The sequence below is a fragment of the Salvia splendens genome, chromosome 1, assembly GCF_004379255.2.
Source record: "Salvia splendens isolate huo1 chromosome 1, SspV2, whole genome shotgun sequence".
NCBI classification, from domain to species: domain Eukaryota; kingdom Viridiplantae; phylum Streptophyta; class Magnoliopsida; order Lamiales; family Lamiaceae; genus Salvia; species Salvia splendens.
In genome coordinates this window covers 36991233-37008616 of record NC_056032.1, presented here as the reverse complement: position 1 = coordinate 37008616, position 17384 = coordinate 36991233, and the positions used below count along the sequence as shown (strand labels likewise).

At 42.5% G+C, this 17384-nt stretch overlaps 2 protein-coding genes across 3 annotated transcripts; one reads left to right on the top strand and one right to left on the bottom strand.

Moving 5' to 3' along the window:
* Nucleotides 1–7321: 7321 nt before the first annotated feature.
* Nucleotides 7322–12625, bottom strand: LOC121749071 (kinesin-like protein KIN-14I). Of its 2 annotated transcripts, XM_042143693.1 has the most exons (18): nt 12464–12625; nt 12209–12329; nt 11832–11998; nt 11607–11750; nt 11364–11516; nt 11205–11276; nt 11047–11115; nt 10860–10925; nt 10696–10755; nt 10471–10581; nt 10312–10393; nt 10132–10227; nt 9887–10060; nt 9702–9808; nt 9280–9620; nt 8783–9206; nt 7782–8716; nt 7322–7701 (listed from the first exon to the last, which is right to left on the bottom strand). In XM_042143693.1, exons 2-18 carry the CDS (start codon nt 12324–12326, stop codon nt 7593–7595), a joined length of 3228 nt encoding a protein of 1075 aa, XP_041999627.1. In that variant the 5' UTR covers nt 12327–12329; nt 12464–12625; the 3' UTR covers nt 7322–7592. The 2 variants fall into 2 exon arrangements, with proteins under 2 accessions (XP_041999627.1, XP_041999621.1); XM_042143687.1 differs by having other exon boundaries at nt 9280–9808.
* Nucleotides 12626–13794: 1169 nt separating this feature from the next.
* Nucleotides 13795–16306, top strand: LOC121783641. The gene is made up of 2 exons (XM_042181815.1): nt 13795–15681; nt 15794–16306. Exons 1-2 carry the CDS (start codon nt 13795–13797, stop codon nt 16304–16306), a joined length of 2400 nt encoding a protein of 799 aa, XP_042037749.1.
* The last annotated feature ends 1078 nt before the right edge of the window (nt 16307–17384 follow it).

Genomic DNA, 17384 nt, shown 5'->3' with positions numbered 1-17384 from the left:
ATTTCGAAATTAGGGTTCTACTTGAGAACAAGAATTGGCTTTGTATTTCATCAGAAATGCTACATCTGTACAAACTTTGACCATCGCGTCTTGTGATCAAGGGGCAAAAGCTCGTGCACGCTTTGATTTTTAGACATACTCCTTCTGTCCACTGCAACATGGGTTCTAGTTTTAGTTAACAATATGAGTTTTACAAGTATGTGAAAGAGAAAAAGTTGTGGTCCTTGGACATTCTAACGACGCCACATGAAGCCCTAGCCCGCCCGCCACAATTATATGTTCCATCTCCTGCCCGCGGCTCAACGTCCAAGCCTCGGATTATCAATTTATTATAGAAGAGTGATACGTGAATATCTCCAAGAATATCCCCAAATCTCTCTTAGTTAGTTTAGCATTGATTTAGCATTATCCTTTCATATCTTTTGCTTATTATAAATAGGGCTATTGTAATTCTCTTTAATCAGTCAATGAAGAAGAACATTATATTATTTTAGTTTATGCCTTTTACTTTCACGCAAATTACTTGCTTTCCATAGAAAATCCTAGTTTTGGAGCTGATCCCGGGGAAAGCCAGTGACGTCCACTTTTATTTTCTCGCCGTCGACCACCCGTCGACGTCGATATCTTGTTAAGGGAAATCATCCCTTAACAATTGTCACGGACCCGGTGCTGTCACCGACGGTGGAGTCGTCCTCCCTGGATCCGATTAGGGTCATGTTCGAGCACGTGATGGCGGGCATGGCGAGATTGGAGACACGCATGGACGAGTACTATCGCCGCCCGCCCTCGCGTCACACGCTTCGGCCGGAGCCGGAGCCGCCGCACAGTCGTGAGCCTCCTCGCTCGCTGGAGGCCCCCTTGCCGTTCACTCCACCGTTCTCAGCCGCATCCGTCGTCACACCGCCTCTGCCGGCGACCACGACATGTTCTGGGCGATTTGAGGGCTTTCGCCCAAACCCTAATTCTGCGTCGGGCTCGCTTCGGCCTGGTTTCTCGCAGCAGCAGTCCTCGTGGGACCTTCCACCCACGTCGCGAGGTCAGCACTCATAGTGGGATCTGCCAGCCGCGTCGCGTTTGCACCATGCGCCGCCACAGCCCAGGCCCGATCCGAAGCCGCCCTTTTCTGATTGGGCGAGGGAGAGACCAGAACCGCCGTATCAAGATTGGCAGTGGGGGAGAGTCGACGAGCGTTATCAGCGCTCGCTGTTGACAGCAGCCACAACAGTCGCGGACAATATGCCGCCGCAAGTGATCGTCAAGCCAAACGACGAGTCCCTGGAAGTGATCGTCAAGCCAAACGACGAGTCCCTGGAAGTGATCGTCAAAACGGACAATATGCCGCCGCAAGTGCTCGTCGGGGCATATGATGGGAAGTTTGGTGATCTTATTGTTCCAGAGCATCGGGAATTGGCAATACAAGATGATATAAAGACTTTTGTTGAGGAGAATGTTGTCTGCTATGAGGATTTCGCTGTCCTAATTACTAGCCTGTTTGATAGAAATATTGGAGCAACACAGATCAACTCCAAGAGTTCAAGATCATATATTATGTTCACAGGCGTAATTGAATCATGGTGCCGGTCAAGTTTGCAAAGTTCGATCCGTTATCAACAGCGACGGCTCAAGTTTGATCCAGGAGGGAGTATCTCGCTCGAGCTTCTGTTCGTGATGCTCGTCGTTGTGTCGTGGTTCCCACCTTGAGGACAAGGTGGATTTCAACCGTGGGGGAGTTGATACGTGAATATCTCCAAGAATATCCCCAAATCTCTCTTAGTTAGTTTAGCATTGATTTAGCATTATCCTTTCATATCTTTTGCTTATTATAAATAGAGCTATTGTAATTCTCTTTAATCAATCAATGAAGAAGAACATTATATTATTTTAGTTTATGCCTTTTACTTTCACGCAAATTACTTGCTTTCCATAGAAAATCCTAGTTTTGGAGCTGATCCCGGGGAAAGCCCGTGACGTCCACTTTTATTTTCTCGCCGTCGACCACCCGTCGACGTCGATATCTTGTTAAGGGAAATCATCCCTTAACAAAGAGAGTCGCGGATAGCTCTATAAATATGTATTTACGGCTCAAAGAACTGCAAATCTTTAGCAAAAATAATTGAGAGAAAACCGAGAGAGAAAGAGAGTAAAGAACTTGTTCCAAATTCCTACAATTCACGGTAATATTCCTTTCATCTTTCTTTTGATTTCCAATTCCTTGACAACCGAGAACTCATGGAATGTTATATGAAATTCATGGCAGAAACCGAGAGCTTCTAAGACTGCCCTAGTTCTCATCCAACAACCAAGTGAACAATAGGTAATCCATATCTCTCCGTTCATCACAAGTATTAATTATTTGTATGACTTTTATTTACTTTTAAATTGATTTTTAATATCTAAATCTGTCTCTTCTAACCAAGCTAATTCAATTGACACCATCCTAGTTCCTATCACGAGAAAACTATTCTAGTAAACATTGTTAGAAAAATTATTGTACTGTACATGAAGTAAACATACTATTTTGAAATAGCCAAAATTTGTATTGTTTTGATTTTTGTATAGTTATGTAACTTGAGACAGAAAATACTAAACAATATAATTGGATGTCCATGTTACTACGGAGATAAGAAAGTCGGCGTCGAGGGAGAGTGTTGGATATAATGCGCCACCGACTTTGCTAAACATTTCTAGATCAATCAAGATTAATAGAGAAACAATATCAAATCAATTAGCAAATATAGTTTGGCCGACATCAAATAGATGCTAATATATTATATTATTAGAATAGGCCAGAAGCATGTATCTTTTTTTTTTTTTGAGAAATGAGAAATATTTTATATATATTAAGATGTTTCTTTTAATACAATAGTCAAAATATTTTTTGGAATAAAATTTACACCCATAAAATTTGGACATCTAGATAACAAGTGAGCAACACGATTACAAGCTCTAGGGGTGAAATTAAAACACGATTACAAGCTCTAGGAATGAAATTAAATTCGATGACGTGAACTCTTCTCGCCTCTTTGATCACCTCACTATGTATCTAGAATTTTCTAGGTCGTTATTGTTGACCATTTACCAACTTAGATTAACTAGAAATAGGTACGAGAGAAAGAAGAGTGAAGTAAGTTTAGAAAACAAGAGTGAAGTAAGTTTAGAGAGCTAGAGTGTGATAGTTGCGTCCTCATCTAGCTAGAAGTGTGTCATCGGATGTCTTGTGTGTTAGCCATATCTCAACTTTAATGATTTCAATAATAAAATCTAATTCTAGATTTGAATTAATTCAACCATAATATTTATACTATAAAGTGGACGGAGATCACCAATCTCCATCCATGCTTTTCTTGTGTTGAAGAAGAAATCGAATCCAACTTTGATGATTATCCTCTCCTTGACCTCAAGCCTTCTATGATTCTTTTAATGGATAAAGAATCAAAATCTTATATATAATGTGTGTATATATATATATATGTGCATATATACCGTGACTTTTCTGAGTAATAATGTTTCTGAATAAAGTAATAAAACTACCGGAATTAATTGCATTTTTTAAAGTGAATAAAATAGAAACCTAGGTCAATGAATTCGAATGAATCATGTGTTGAATCATTTCAAAACCTACTGGAAGTAATTAAAAACATATTGTAGTTTCAAGGTATTACGTAGCCTATCTCATCAAAAAACTAGATCTAATGGCCCTAATTTGATCTCTAGTTCGGTCTTTAAAATTGGTCCGATATTGATCACAACTCTTACTCTTTATATATATATGATGATCAAATATATATCAATAATAAGGTAAGAAAGGAGGGTTATCAATACACCCGATTCTAATTCTTTAATCGAAACCGATCCATTACGGTGTCGTCTTTAATATTAGAATCTCTTTTAACTTTTAATATTATAAACTTGAACTTTAATTTTAAACCAATAGATACATATGTCACATAGGAATATAAATATTCTTACATTGTGAGGTGTGTCCTCTGGGAGTGAGTCATATACTCAAGTGTTAGTATGATTTTGTATTGGTGTTGTGTACACCATCCTATTGGGTATTATACAAGACATCTCTCTTATAAAATAATATTTTCAGATTATATGAATATTTCATTTTTTATTTTTCATTTTCTTGTGTTAAAAATTCTTGACTTTTTTACATGCTAATAAATATAATGAAAATTATAATATGTACTATATGCTAATAAAATATAAGTTCAGTCATAATTTTTATTTATGTGAATTTTTTCTTATTTATATAGATACTAAAACAATTACAAAAATCTTATCCATAATAATATGGTTTTTTTTCTTAGACATGAAAAGTAATGCAATATGATTACTTTTATATGTGTAATATTATTATCTTATGAGATTAATATGCATATATAAATTGTATTAGTATATTAACGTCAATTTATTATTCATATAATAAGTATAATTTCTATATTTAATTTATTACACTTTCCATAAAATGATTAAATGGATGTCTTCAAATTTAGATACAAGGTTGCCAAATTTATGTCCAAGTGATGTGGCACGTGAACCCTTTTTATTTCCAATTATCAAGAAGTTATTGGTGAGGCACACCAAATCATGTGAACCCTTTATGTCCAAGTGATGTGGCATGCCACCATGGTGTGGAAGGACTATGGAATTTTTACTCGCTGTAAAAGGGTTTTCATGTACCTATAAAAGTCATGTTGCATACTTTAAAGCATCCACAGTGGGACGGATGTCCCGCCGGACATCCCGATGGACTTCCCAAAAACACCTCCTGCCACGTCATAAGGACATCCCACTGCACAATGGCAGACATCCACAAGGACATCCCGACAGACATCCACAATAATAAAAATGCACAAATTCACCAAATTAAACAATTTACGGAATTAAATAATTTACGGAATTAAAATTTCGACACAAATACGGATGGAGAAAGTGCAATGATAATTTCATTAAATAAAAAATAAAAAGTACATTTTAACAAAAAAAGTATAAACAAATTACATTATAAATATCAACGACGACCCATCCGCGTCCATAGCTCTTCAATTATATCGTTCTGGAGTCAAATATGAGCTTGTCGTTGGCGCATGTCGGCAAATGCACAGACTCGATCGGCCTCTTCATGGGTATCCCCATACGTACATTGGCGGTGGCCACACCGTGGCTTGGACCGGCAACATCAACACCATCATTGGCCCAATCAGTCAGTGTTGGACCTTCATCTTCGACAATCATGTTGTGCATGATAAAACATGCGTACATGATATCAGAGATGTTGTCAATATACCACGGCCGTGATGGACCCTTCACTGCCGCTCATCGAGCCTGGAGCACACCAAATGCCCGTTCCACATCCTTGCGCGCTGCCTCCTGACGACTCGCAAAATAGATCTTCTTTTTGTCTGTTGCGCATCTGATCGTCTTCACAAAGACGGGCCACATAGAGTATATCTCATCCGCTAAATAATAGCTCATATTGTGCTGGTTGCCGTTGGCGACGAAACTGACGGCCAGACCAACGCCCATGCACTGGTCGTTGAAAAGGGGCGACGACTGGAGGACGTTGATGTCGTTGTTCGACCCGGCTACTCCAAAATACGCATGCCAAATCCACAACCGGTAGTCAGCTACCGCTTCAAGGATCATCGTGGGATTCTTGCCCTTGAAACCGGTAGTGAACACCCCTTTCAGGCGGCAGAGCAGTTCTTCCACTCCCAATGCATACAATCTATGCTGCCCAACATTCCCGGAAACCCGTGCTGACTCACCTGCATATCCATCAGAGTCTGGCAATCTTCGGGGGTAGGCTTTCGAAGATACCTATCCCCAAATATCTCCCTAACGCCCTCACAAAAATGCTTCAGATATTCGCGGGCAGTCATCTTGCCGATGTGGAGGTACTCATCGAACATGTCGGCCGCACCTCCGTATGCCAGCTGCCTGATTGCGGCAGTGCACTTCTGTATGGGCGTGTGATCGGGTTTAGCAACCGCATCATCCCTCATCCTGAAATACTCGTATCGACGCTCTAAAGCGCCCACAATACGCAGAAATAGCGGACGATGCATCCTAAAAAGTCGCCGGAACATGTTTTCCCCAAACCGCGGCTCCGGAGCGAAGTAGTCCTCATACAATCGACGGTGTGCAGCGATGTGGTCCCGGGGTACTATAGTTCGACGATGGATGGGTCGAGATACAGCCGGCTGCTGCTGCCGCAAGGCTGCTTGTATCGCGCGATTTATCTCCCTGGACGTAACGGCCCGTAACTCTTCTTTAATTCACCGGCGTACGTCATCAGCACCCTCACCACTACCGCCCGCACCACTACCACTACCACTAGCCATTTTGAATATATAAAAGAAACGTAGAGAGAGAAACTCGTTAAAACAAGTGGTGCGAATGAAATGAAGTTCAACGAGCCGTATATATATAGTTTTTTTAAATAAAAAATCGGGACGTCCGCCGGGACGTTCGTCGGGAACCCGCAATGGCGGACGTCACGATGGACGTCGTCGGAAAGCCGCAGATCTGCGGTGTCTGCAGCGGGCGTCCGCATCCGTCCCTCCCAAGCCTAATGGCGGACTTCCCGCGCGGATATCCGGCACGCCGGTCCGACGTCCGCCGGTGCGGATGCTCTTTTATATTAGCATATGGATGGTTTTTACTTTCCAGATGTAATAGGTTCGTTGAATGTCCATCGCTTTTTATTCGATAAACTCAAGCTATGACGGAAAGAAGACGAAGAGTGCACAAGGTTCGTTTACTCAATCAACAAAACAACGATGATTTATCATTTATGCATATGTCTAGTCTCGTTTTCCTTATTCTTTTTTTTTTATTATTGGATATATGTGAAATATTGTTGATTGTGCGTGAAGATTGAATTACCAAATTGCCGAATGATATTATGATATCTATAATTTTCCGATTGAACATCAAAGAAAGAAAAAAGCTACTTCGACTAGCATACTATCGACTTGTTGGCGACATCTCCATCACTCTGTAATATGTTGATCACCTTCGGTATACCACAATAACGGTATGTATCAAAAATTAATCATACCGAAATTTCGGTATACAACAAATTTCGGTATGGTATCGATAGGATATTTTTTTATACTGCAGTGCAGTTTTGGTTACGGTATGCGGTATGACATTCTCGTTACAGTATACCGTACCGACCCACCCCTAGGTACGAGCTTCAGCACATGAAGGCAACTATTCTAACTTTGCAATTACACAAATTTAAGAAGTTGGAAAACAGAACAATGAAAAATCCACAATTGTAATATGTTGTGCATTAGCATAAGAGTATAGATATACTCCATCATATTAACAGTGGTTACAAGAAAAGCTTAATTATGTGCAACAACAGTGGCGCAGCTAAATGTAGTATCCCTAAGCGAGTTTTACAAGATGAAAATGGTCAGTATAAATTGTTGATGTAAAAAGGAATAGAAAATTTCATCTTCTTCACTCCATCTAAACAACACTAAATTCATGTGTAGTGAAAACGAGAAGCTCCAAAAAACAGGCAGCAAGAATAAAGTTAGCTTCATTGCAGTGAATAGCTATAGCTCCCCTCATTTCCCACCGGCCGTCTTTCGCCTCACAAGTGTTGACGTTGGCCGTGCAGCTTTGTTCAACGGAGAATGGCCTCGGACCCTCCCACTTGACTGAGGAATCTGACACCTGCTCATGCAGCCATCAACAAGTTCAGTTGAAGCATTGCAACCAAATGTTATTTAATTGTGTGTTGTACTTGTACCTACCTGGTCTCTTGGGGCTTGACCGGCTTGGCGACGGGATGTTTGAGCTTCGATGCGACCATGGTGGATTTCTGAATGTAATTTTGGTCTAGACTGTGCCTTGTGTTTACTGGTGAGGCCAGAGACTGCCTTCTACTAGGACTTGAAACCGCTTCCTGAATCGTCGGCCATGCGTCTTGGCTGTCCAAACTGAACCTTCTTGAACAGAAGTTGCTCTGATCCTCTTTCTTCCAACATAAACTGGATGTAGGGCTGCCCGGGTTGTTGGCAGCTTCTTCCTTTCGTGCCAATACCGATGCTGATTTTGGGCTGCCCAGGTTGTTGGCAGCTTCTTTCTTTCGTGCCAATACTGATGCTAATGTAGGGCTGCCCGGGTTGTAGGCAGCTTCTTCCTTTCGTGCCAATACCGATGCTGATGTAGGGCTGCGCGGGTTGTTGGCAGCTTCTTCCTTTCGTGCCAATTTCGATGCTGATGTAGGGCTGCCCTGGTTGTTGGTAGCTTCTTCCTTTCGTGCCAATACCGATGCTGATGTAGCGCTGCGCAGGTTGTTGGCAGCTTCTTCCTTTCGTGCCAATTTCAATGCTGATGTAGGGCTGCCCGGGTTGTTGGCAGCTTCTTCCTTTCGTGTCAATTTCAATGCTGATGTAGGGCTGCCCGGGTTGTTGGCAGCTTCTTCCTTTATTGCCAATACCGATGCTGATGTAGGGCTGCGCGGGTTGTTGGCAGCTTCTTCCTTTCGTGCCAATTTCAATGCTGATGTAGGGCTGCGAGGGTTGTTGGCAGCTTCTTCCTTTCGTGTCAATTTCAATGCTGATGTAGGGCTGCCCGGGTTGTTGGCAGCTTCTTCCTTTCGTGCCAATACCGATGCTGATGTAGGGCTGCCCGGGTTGTTGGCAGCTTCTTCCTTTCGTGCCAATTCCGCTTTCAGCATCGCAATCTGCACCAGCATCACATTAGGAAATGCACAACAAAAACAACAAGAGACACGAAAAGAGCAGAAAACCTGTTCCTTGAGCTCCTTGACCTCAGGGGCGGAGGTGTCCTTGTTGGACTTAGCCGCACCAAGCTCCACAGTGGAGACACGCTCCGCGAATTTGAGAGTGCTGAGCGTCTCTCCTAGAGAGTCTGGCTCCGGGCTGATGTGGACGAACATGAGAGTCTTGGCCTGCCCTCCGAGTGAGTCCTGAAGCAGCTGTGTGAGCTTGCTGTTGCGGTAGGGAACATGAGCGTTCTTCTGAGCTAGAGCAGCGATCACATCTCCTAGAGCAGACAGAGATCGGTTGATGTGCTGAGCCTCCTTCAACCTCTCCCCAACCGCGTCTGTTTTGTCACATCTCTCACTCCCGGCCAGGTCCACCAGATGCATGCACCCCCGCAGAGTCGTGCCCGATGTCAAGTCCTTGCCTTCGACATGAACTGTCAGGCAACTGATATATACACCAACTCCACTTTTAGTTTTGGATTACCACAACACATCTCATCTATATCAGACCTATGTACCTGTGGGACCGACTGGACCGGTCGTTCATGGAGGTGGAGCCCACTGCGCGGTTCTTGTGGCCGAGGTTCATGAGGTCGATGACATCCGACGTGGAGGTCACATTCACTAGATTTGCATTCGGAACATTGATGCCATTGGAGGAGTTATTGCGGATCTCCAATCTCTTGTTGCCACCATCTGTCACAAGGAGATCTCGGACCTGCTCATTGTAGATTTCCATCATTTGGACGTAGATGTTGTAAACAATCATGTCTTTCCTCTCTTCAGAGATTTCAAATAAATCGCTCAATGCTCTGTAGTTTACGCCCAAGCTTTCCTTTGTCAGCTCCTTCGGCCCCGTCTGCAGATAAAAAAGTGTTTGAGAAATATAGCACGAAGGCGCGTTGATTAGCCCTGGCTCAAACACAAGTTCGATTCTCACCATTGTGTAGGTCTTTCCTGATCCAGTTTGGCCGTAAGCAAATATGCAGACATTGTATCCGTCAAGGACTGACCGGATCAGTGGCTGGGTATCTGCAAATACTTCCTCTGCAGAGATTGAAACACAAACTTATGCATCTTCAAAACTAAAATTGTAAGAAATTAATGCAGGAATATGTTACATACCTTGAGTTGAGTTTGTACCAAAGGCCTTGTTGAAAGTAAATGTTTTCTTCCCATTTCCATGCTTCGCACTTGATTGGATAGTGAGCGTGTTGTCAACTATCTCGTCTAATATGTTCAACCCATTGGCCTGCCCAGGTAGGAAAGGGCGCACACGGCAGTACACTCTGATGTTTCCTGTTACATTCAAGCACATATCATCAACATTCAACACACCTATATTCAATGTTGAAATGCAAATTCTTCACCTTTCAGGTCTTGCACTTGATTGTACAGCTTCCGGTTCTCTTCAAGAACCTTCTGGTATCCAGAAGCTTGGGTAGCTAGGCGCACGACTTGTTTACCTAACACCAAAAACCAAATTTTAAGTCGCTTAGAATCTGGTTTGTCTTAATCTTTGTTGTGTAATGAGACATCTCTGTCTGTACCTAGACTATCAACATCTTCTTGATACTTGAGCTGGAGCATGTGCATGCCTTGTTTTGTCGAGTAGAGGATCTTCCTTAGTTCCTACAAGGTGTTGAGATCGGTTCGTGTAAGCTGTTAATCCTCAGATGATGAACACTATTTTTTGACAGATGACCTACCTCCACAGTCCTGTGCTGGAGATCTTGATGGTTCAAGGAAAGAGTACCGGAAGCCTCGTTGCAGAAATTTTTTCCAGCTCCACCGTTTGGTTTTCTTATAGTTGACGTCGCCTTGAATCAAGAAACAGCACAGGTCATTGCAATGTAATGAAGATCTAACAAAACATCATTAGAATTGCTTGGCTTGAGGTGGATATATTAGGGCTAAGCCAAATGCTATCAGACCTCAATCTCCGTACTCATGCATGAGGTCGAGTCGCTCTCATCCTGTGAAGTTGCTCCGATCTGTCAAATGCCTCGTTTTAGTATATGCTATCATTAAGGTGTTATATGACGCACAACATTCTGTCAAATGCCTCATTATATGCTCAACATTAATGTAACCCCACCTCTGCGTACGCATCCTTCTTCTCCTTACCCGTTGGAACGACCTTATCTTGCAAACCCGTGCTAATCTATCATACCATAAATAAAACAAAAACTTCCTTCAAAAAAGGTATATTAAAAAATTGCTGTTTCAAGGAGTATTGTGACTAAACATGCAGTTATTCCAAACTCAGCAAACATTACGCTTACTAATATAGTTTGCTTTTCCAGCCTGCGCTCAAACTCTTCCTTAACTTCACTTATAATATTCTCCAAAATCTGTTCATCGCCACGAAACAAGACACAAGAAGAGAATCAGCAAACTGCAAAAGGGCAGAGGTAGAATATGATATCACATTGTTACTCACAATAGGGATTTCTTCTGCACTCTTATCAGCAAGAAGCTCGCGCACGAGCCTTTGAAATGAAGAAGACGTGCCCTGCAATTTGGGGCGTCACAAATCTGATGTTATAGAAAATAATCTAACAAAAAAAAGTTCATGGTAGTACATGGTCAAAAAACAAACCATTTCACTAAGATCAGCGGATGAAATGTCATCAGTGATGCAAGGCATCGGGTTTCCACTGAACTTCCAGACACCATTGGCACCGGCCTGCTTCCACTCATGGTATGACTTGAGAGCAACGATGCAGTTCACAATCCGGGATGAGTCCCCTCCCTAACAATCCAACACTAGTCGTTACGATCTTTTATCATATGGAGTATTCAATTATATTTATAAGTTAAGGTTTTGATGGAATTTACATACATGTTCCAAATCAGAGACTTCGAAAGTGGGAATCCCCATATCCTGTATGGCGGCGAGGAAGTTCCTCACATTCTCGAAGTATTGGAATGTGGTGAGGGAAGCACCATCAGGAATTATGACAGTATCAACAGGTGCTTCAACTACCTACCAACATCAAAATATAGTGATTAAATAGAGAAACAAAAAAACATGATGAAATAGTAGTAAAAGAGAAACAAGGCATACTTTTGGGACAGAAGCAGGCTGGATCTTGTTAAGAAGAGTGCAAAGAATAATGCCACTTCTCAATCCAATTCTAAAGTCCTCTACAGAGGGCTCTGCAGGCAAATCTTTTCCCAAAACCACCCCTACCATCTTCCTCACCCATTCCGCCGCCTCGTATCTTCTCAATGCTGCATTTACATTAACATCCAATATGTATATGTTCAACAAAATGCATCTGCAGATGGCCTAGGCTAGCGTTTGAAGGATTGTTTTTAAAAAATATGCATTTGATCATATCACAAGATCAATCTCTTTTGTCAATGAATAATGAAGAAAAGCTATGCAAGATTGAGATGGAGAAATGAGGAGTTGTTGTTAAGAAAGATGATGGATCATACAAGCTTCTTCAGCTTTGCTAGAGGCGAGATTATCGGTGTTGGCAAGTCTCTTGCCGTGCTGCTGGAGCACATCTTCCACCATTGACGCCACATTGAATTGCAGCACCTCTTCCGCCATTTTCTGAAACAACAAGAAAAAACTGATTTAGAAATTTGAGGAATCATGTTTTGTTTTTTGTGTGTGTTTTTTTCGTGTGCATGAAATAAATGTGTATATAAATTATATATACCGTTGTGGATGAGATTTAAGCGTACCTTACTTAATCTCAATCTGAATATGAAAAAGTGTGCTGCCTAATGTGACATAGGTCTCAGGCTATCAATGGTGAGAGAGATATTGTCTTTTGTGTGTATCTCTCTCTTTCTTTCTCGTGAAAGAAGAAGAAAGGGAGAGAAAGAGAAGGAGGCTGAGCTATATATAGGAACAAATGTAAAGGAAAAGAAGAAGTTGTGAAAAGAGAGAAATTGAAAATAAAGACGGTGATTGCCGAATGTTTGTGGTCGTCCATGGATTCTTCTTCGTCTCCTCTCCTTTTCTGATTCAGTTATTACACGTCGCTCTTTCCAAGCCGAAAACCTCGCCTCCCTCAGCTTATTTTTTATATTACGATTATTACTTTTTATTATCATTATTCTTATAATATTTGTAGTCACCAAGTAATTAAGAAATAATAATTTGTATTTCTTATCACAACCAAAAGTGCCCTAGTGTTTCACAATCTTTTATAAATAGAATTCTCATCTTTTTAATTTTTTCTATGAGACAATCTACTTATCGTTAGTCGTGGATTCTTAGACCATTATATTGGAATAGTAGTGTCAAAAATATTAGACCACTGTATGATGTAAGATGGTCCGACACTTCATAAGAAAGAATTAAATATGGTATGAGATAAAATTAAAATATAGTAGTATGGAATAAGCAAAAATAAACTTCATCTAAGATTAACTAAAAATGTGTTGCGACTTCCTTGGATCAGCTGGATGCAGAGTTCCAGAAGAAGATCAAATCTTGCACTGGTTTGGGAACAGAGTATGATAGGGATGTCGAGGGAGTCCTAGCTCCAACGGCACCGACGGGACAGGTAGATGAGCTGCCTGAGGGAGAAGCTTCGAAGACTGTGGAGAAGGGAGGAAGAGCGAAGGAACGAGGACGCAAGAAGATGTGCGATGTGGGCCCGAGGAAGGAGAGACCGAAGAGGAACGTTTCACAACCCGCCAAATACCGCGACTTCACTAGACACTAGTAACAGACTTTTTCCTTATTTTGATTTGTTGCCTTATGCTTTATTTTTGGTAGAACTTTATTATTCTTTCCTTTCGGGTTTTCTTCTTGATTCTTTCCCGAATTGTAAGAGTCGAATCAAGCAGGGTCCGGATTCTATATAAAGAATCCATTAGAGAGTCAAAAAAATCATTCAAGAATAAAGAAATAAAGTATTTTTTCTTGAAACTCAAGAAACCCATAGTTGGAGCAACCAGGGCTTCGTTATTCTTCTTTACACAAATTGTGAGATACTTTCTTGATAAGCGTTAAAGCCTATCAATTGGTGCTTTACATTGCCTACTCTTCTCCCGGTGCTATGATGGATACTAGTTCGCCGCACACCGATAACCTTCCACCGTCGGCTCTCTCCGCAGAAGAATTACAGCACCTTGTTCTGGGCCATGATGCAAAGCTGAAATCACATCAATTTGCACTTGAATCCTTTATGCGCAGACAGGATGCGACAACGAAGGACATCAAGGATAGCCTTGCTTTGCTTCTTGCGGCAAGCCGCAACCGCGGGAAAGAACCGCCTGACCCCACCCCTCTCTCGCCTACAGGTCGTGGCTGGAAACTTCCGACTTCTCACGTGTTACCACCGCAGGGCATCGTGCCGGATCCACTACCGCGGGTTCGTCTGGAACCGCCCAGATTCAACGGGGAGCATGCTGTGGACTGGAGTCGGAATATCCAGAAATATTACAATCATCACTACACGCCGCTCGTGGACTGCCTCCACCTCACGTCATATCTTTTTGATCATCCGACATCTAAGTGGCTTACTTATTGGGAGGAAAATTGCAAGAATAAGACGTGGGACGACTTCCTGTTGGCAGTCAAATACCGCTTTGATCCGGACCTTTACGTCGACTATGTGGGCAAACTAGCCACGCTCCGCCAGACGTCGACCATCGAGGCGTACCAGACCGAATTTGAGGAAATTACGCAGAACGCACCGCAACTCGGGGATGACACGCTGATGTCATTATTCATAGCTGGTTTACAGGATTCCTTCAAGCATGAGTTGCTGACAAAACGTCCAGTGTCGCTCAACGAGGCATTCGCCTTAGCACAACAACTAGCCGCCAACCACAAGCTCTCAGCGCCGCCAACTGTGCAACACAAACCACAGTGGGGAGACGGTGATTCTCGCCAACGGCAACCACCGACCCTAACAACGGCACCACCTCCTCGACCAGCGCAGATGCCTCAAGGCCGATCAACGGGAACACAGCCGGATCAACCGCGTCGGAACGGCATACCAGTCAGGCGGATTTCAGCCGCAGATCGTCGGGAACGGACCAGGCAAGGCCTTTGTTGGTATTGCCCCGAGAAATACACCCGAGATCATATGTGCAGTGAGGTGTTCTACGCCTTAATGGGCAGGGACGACGAGGACGATCAGCCGGAGGACGAGCCCGCCCTCCTTCACGATGCTGACGAACGTTTGGACGACGATGGAGAGAATATGGTAATCACGGGGGACGTCTCCAGTATCCATGTTATCAGCCCTAAGATCAAACCGCGTTCGATCCGTCTGCAAGGGAAGATTAATGATGCCTCGATTTCAGTCCTGATTGACGGCGGAAGCACGCACAACTTTATTCAACCATCCGTCGCAGAAAAGCTAAGTCTTTGTGTCCACCCCATCAGTCCGTTTCGAGTTTTTGTGGGTAACGGAGAGTCGTTGCGTTGCTCTCACGCGTGCCTTCGTACGCCTATTACTATGCAGGGCTACTCGTTCGAAATAGACCTCTTCATATTACAGGTTAATGGCCCTGATGTGATTTTGGGGGTGCAATGGTTACAGGAACTCGGCGATGTCACTAAGAACTACCGGAATCTCACCATGAAGTTTGGTTTGGGTGATCACGACATTTTCCTCCAAGGCGAGGGAGCGACTTCGCAACAGATTTCATATAATAACCTGTTTTCGCTCATTGGTCAGGAGCCGGAATGTGAGTTATTTGAGATGGTGTCAGTCCCTCCGGATTCTGAGCCACCATCGACAGTGGATACAACCCTGCCCCTTGACGCCACGTTGGCTGCAGTCATAGATAAATTCAAGATGATTTTCTCTGTTCCGACAGAGTTACCACCACCTCGTGGTTGGGATCATCACATTCACCTGGCACCCGACTCTACACCGATCAACGTCCGTCCCTACCGCTATCCATACTTTCAGAAGACAGAGATTGAGTGCCAAGTGCGGGAGATGCTATCGCAAGGTCTGATTCAGCATAGACTAGTCCATTCTCATCCCCGGTACTACTGGTGCGTAAAAAAGACAGTTCCTTTTGTTTTTGCGTGGATTATAGGACGCGCTCAATGCAGCCACAACTCCGAACCATTTTCCTATACCAACGGAAGATGAGCTATTCGATGAATTGTGCAAAGCACATGTGTTTTCCAAGTTGGACCTTCGCTCCGGCTATCATCAGATTCGCATGCACACTGCGGATGTCCACAAGACGGCTTTTCGTACACACGAGGGACACTTTGAATTTTTGGTGATGCCTTTCGGACTGACCAATGCCCCATCTATGTTCCAAGCGGCAATGAAATCCATCTTTCAGCCATATCTGCGTCGGTTTGTGATAGTATTCTTTGATGATATCTTAGTCTACAGTAGATCGCTCTTGGAGCATGCCGAGCATCTAGCACAGGTGTTGCAAATTCTATCGGCTAATTGTTTCTACGTGAAGCTTTCGAAGTGTGCCTTTGGTGTGGATACGATTGATTACTTGGGTCACATTATTTCAGCAGGAGAACTTCGGGCCGACCTGACAAAGATTAGTGCCATGACTGCGTGGCCAACCCTACAACGGTGAAACAATTGAGAAGATTTTTAGGACTAACCTGTCAGGGTTAGTATACTAAAAGGCATGTTTCGAGCAACTTCGCATGAATAGAATCTTGCTTGTGTACGGAAAAACTCTACAATCCACTTTTGACCCGATTCAGTATCATTCGAGCAGTTTGCACTAATAGAATCAATATATTATTACATTGTGTTTGCTTGTGCGTTTATAAGATGTTTTATAAACATTTATATGCATAAGAAGTAAACAAAGCCTAAGTCTTTTGCTTAGTAGACTGGTTGTGAGCGTCGTCCACTTTAAGGTAACTACAGTAGGTTCTATGCAATGCTTTGCAAAAGAAAAAGAAGAATTTCACAACCTAGATAGGTTTTGGCTACCTATCGTGAAAGGTTGCAATGTCAGTCCGATTATTTCTAAGCCTTATTGAAATAAGATGACGTTGGTGTGGTATAACACTGAATGGATCTAACAGCAAGAAGAGTCTTTATGCTATCTACTGAAAGACGAGGTCTTGATAAATATCTATTTCTTAATCAATGTACGTTAGCATTGAGCATACGGTATTGAGTATCTACTACTTTGACTTACCAAAGGTGCGGGTTTTTTGTCACCCAACGATCCAGGTATATTGGGTAGTGGTGATCATTATCTAGCGGTGCTAGGATTGCTATTATATTGAATCGTGCACGAGGTGAGTCTCGTTTGATAATGTCCTCAAGAGTAGCTTGAACAAGGTTTTATTATTCGGAAACTGGCCAGTTGGAGTTTTATTACTCTATGAATAATAAATAAGTGTTTCTTGCTAAGTCTACTCTTGGAATTAATAAGATGTTAATTAATTAAGTCCATAGCAGACTTTAATTAATTAATGGGCATTTATATCTTAAGCGCGGGAAATAAATAATAAACAAAATGGAAACCCGAATTACTTGTAATTTCGGATTTGGATGGAGAGTTCAATATTACGTCTGTAGTGGATGCTCGTAATATTCCAATATAAGCTTGTATTAAATTGTGGGTTCAATTTAATTAGTAAAAAGCTAATTGGGGGAGCTCATATCCAAAACCTTCCATATATCCCTGACTG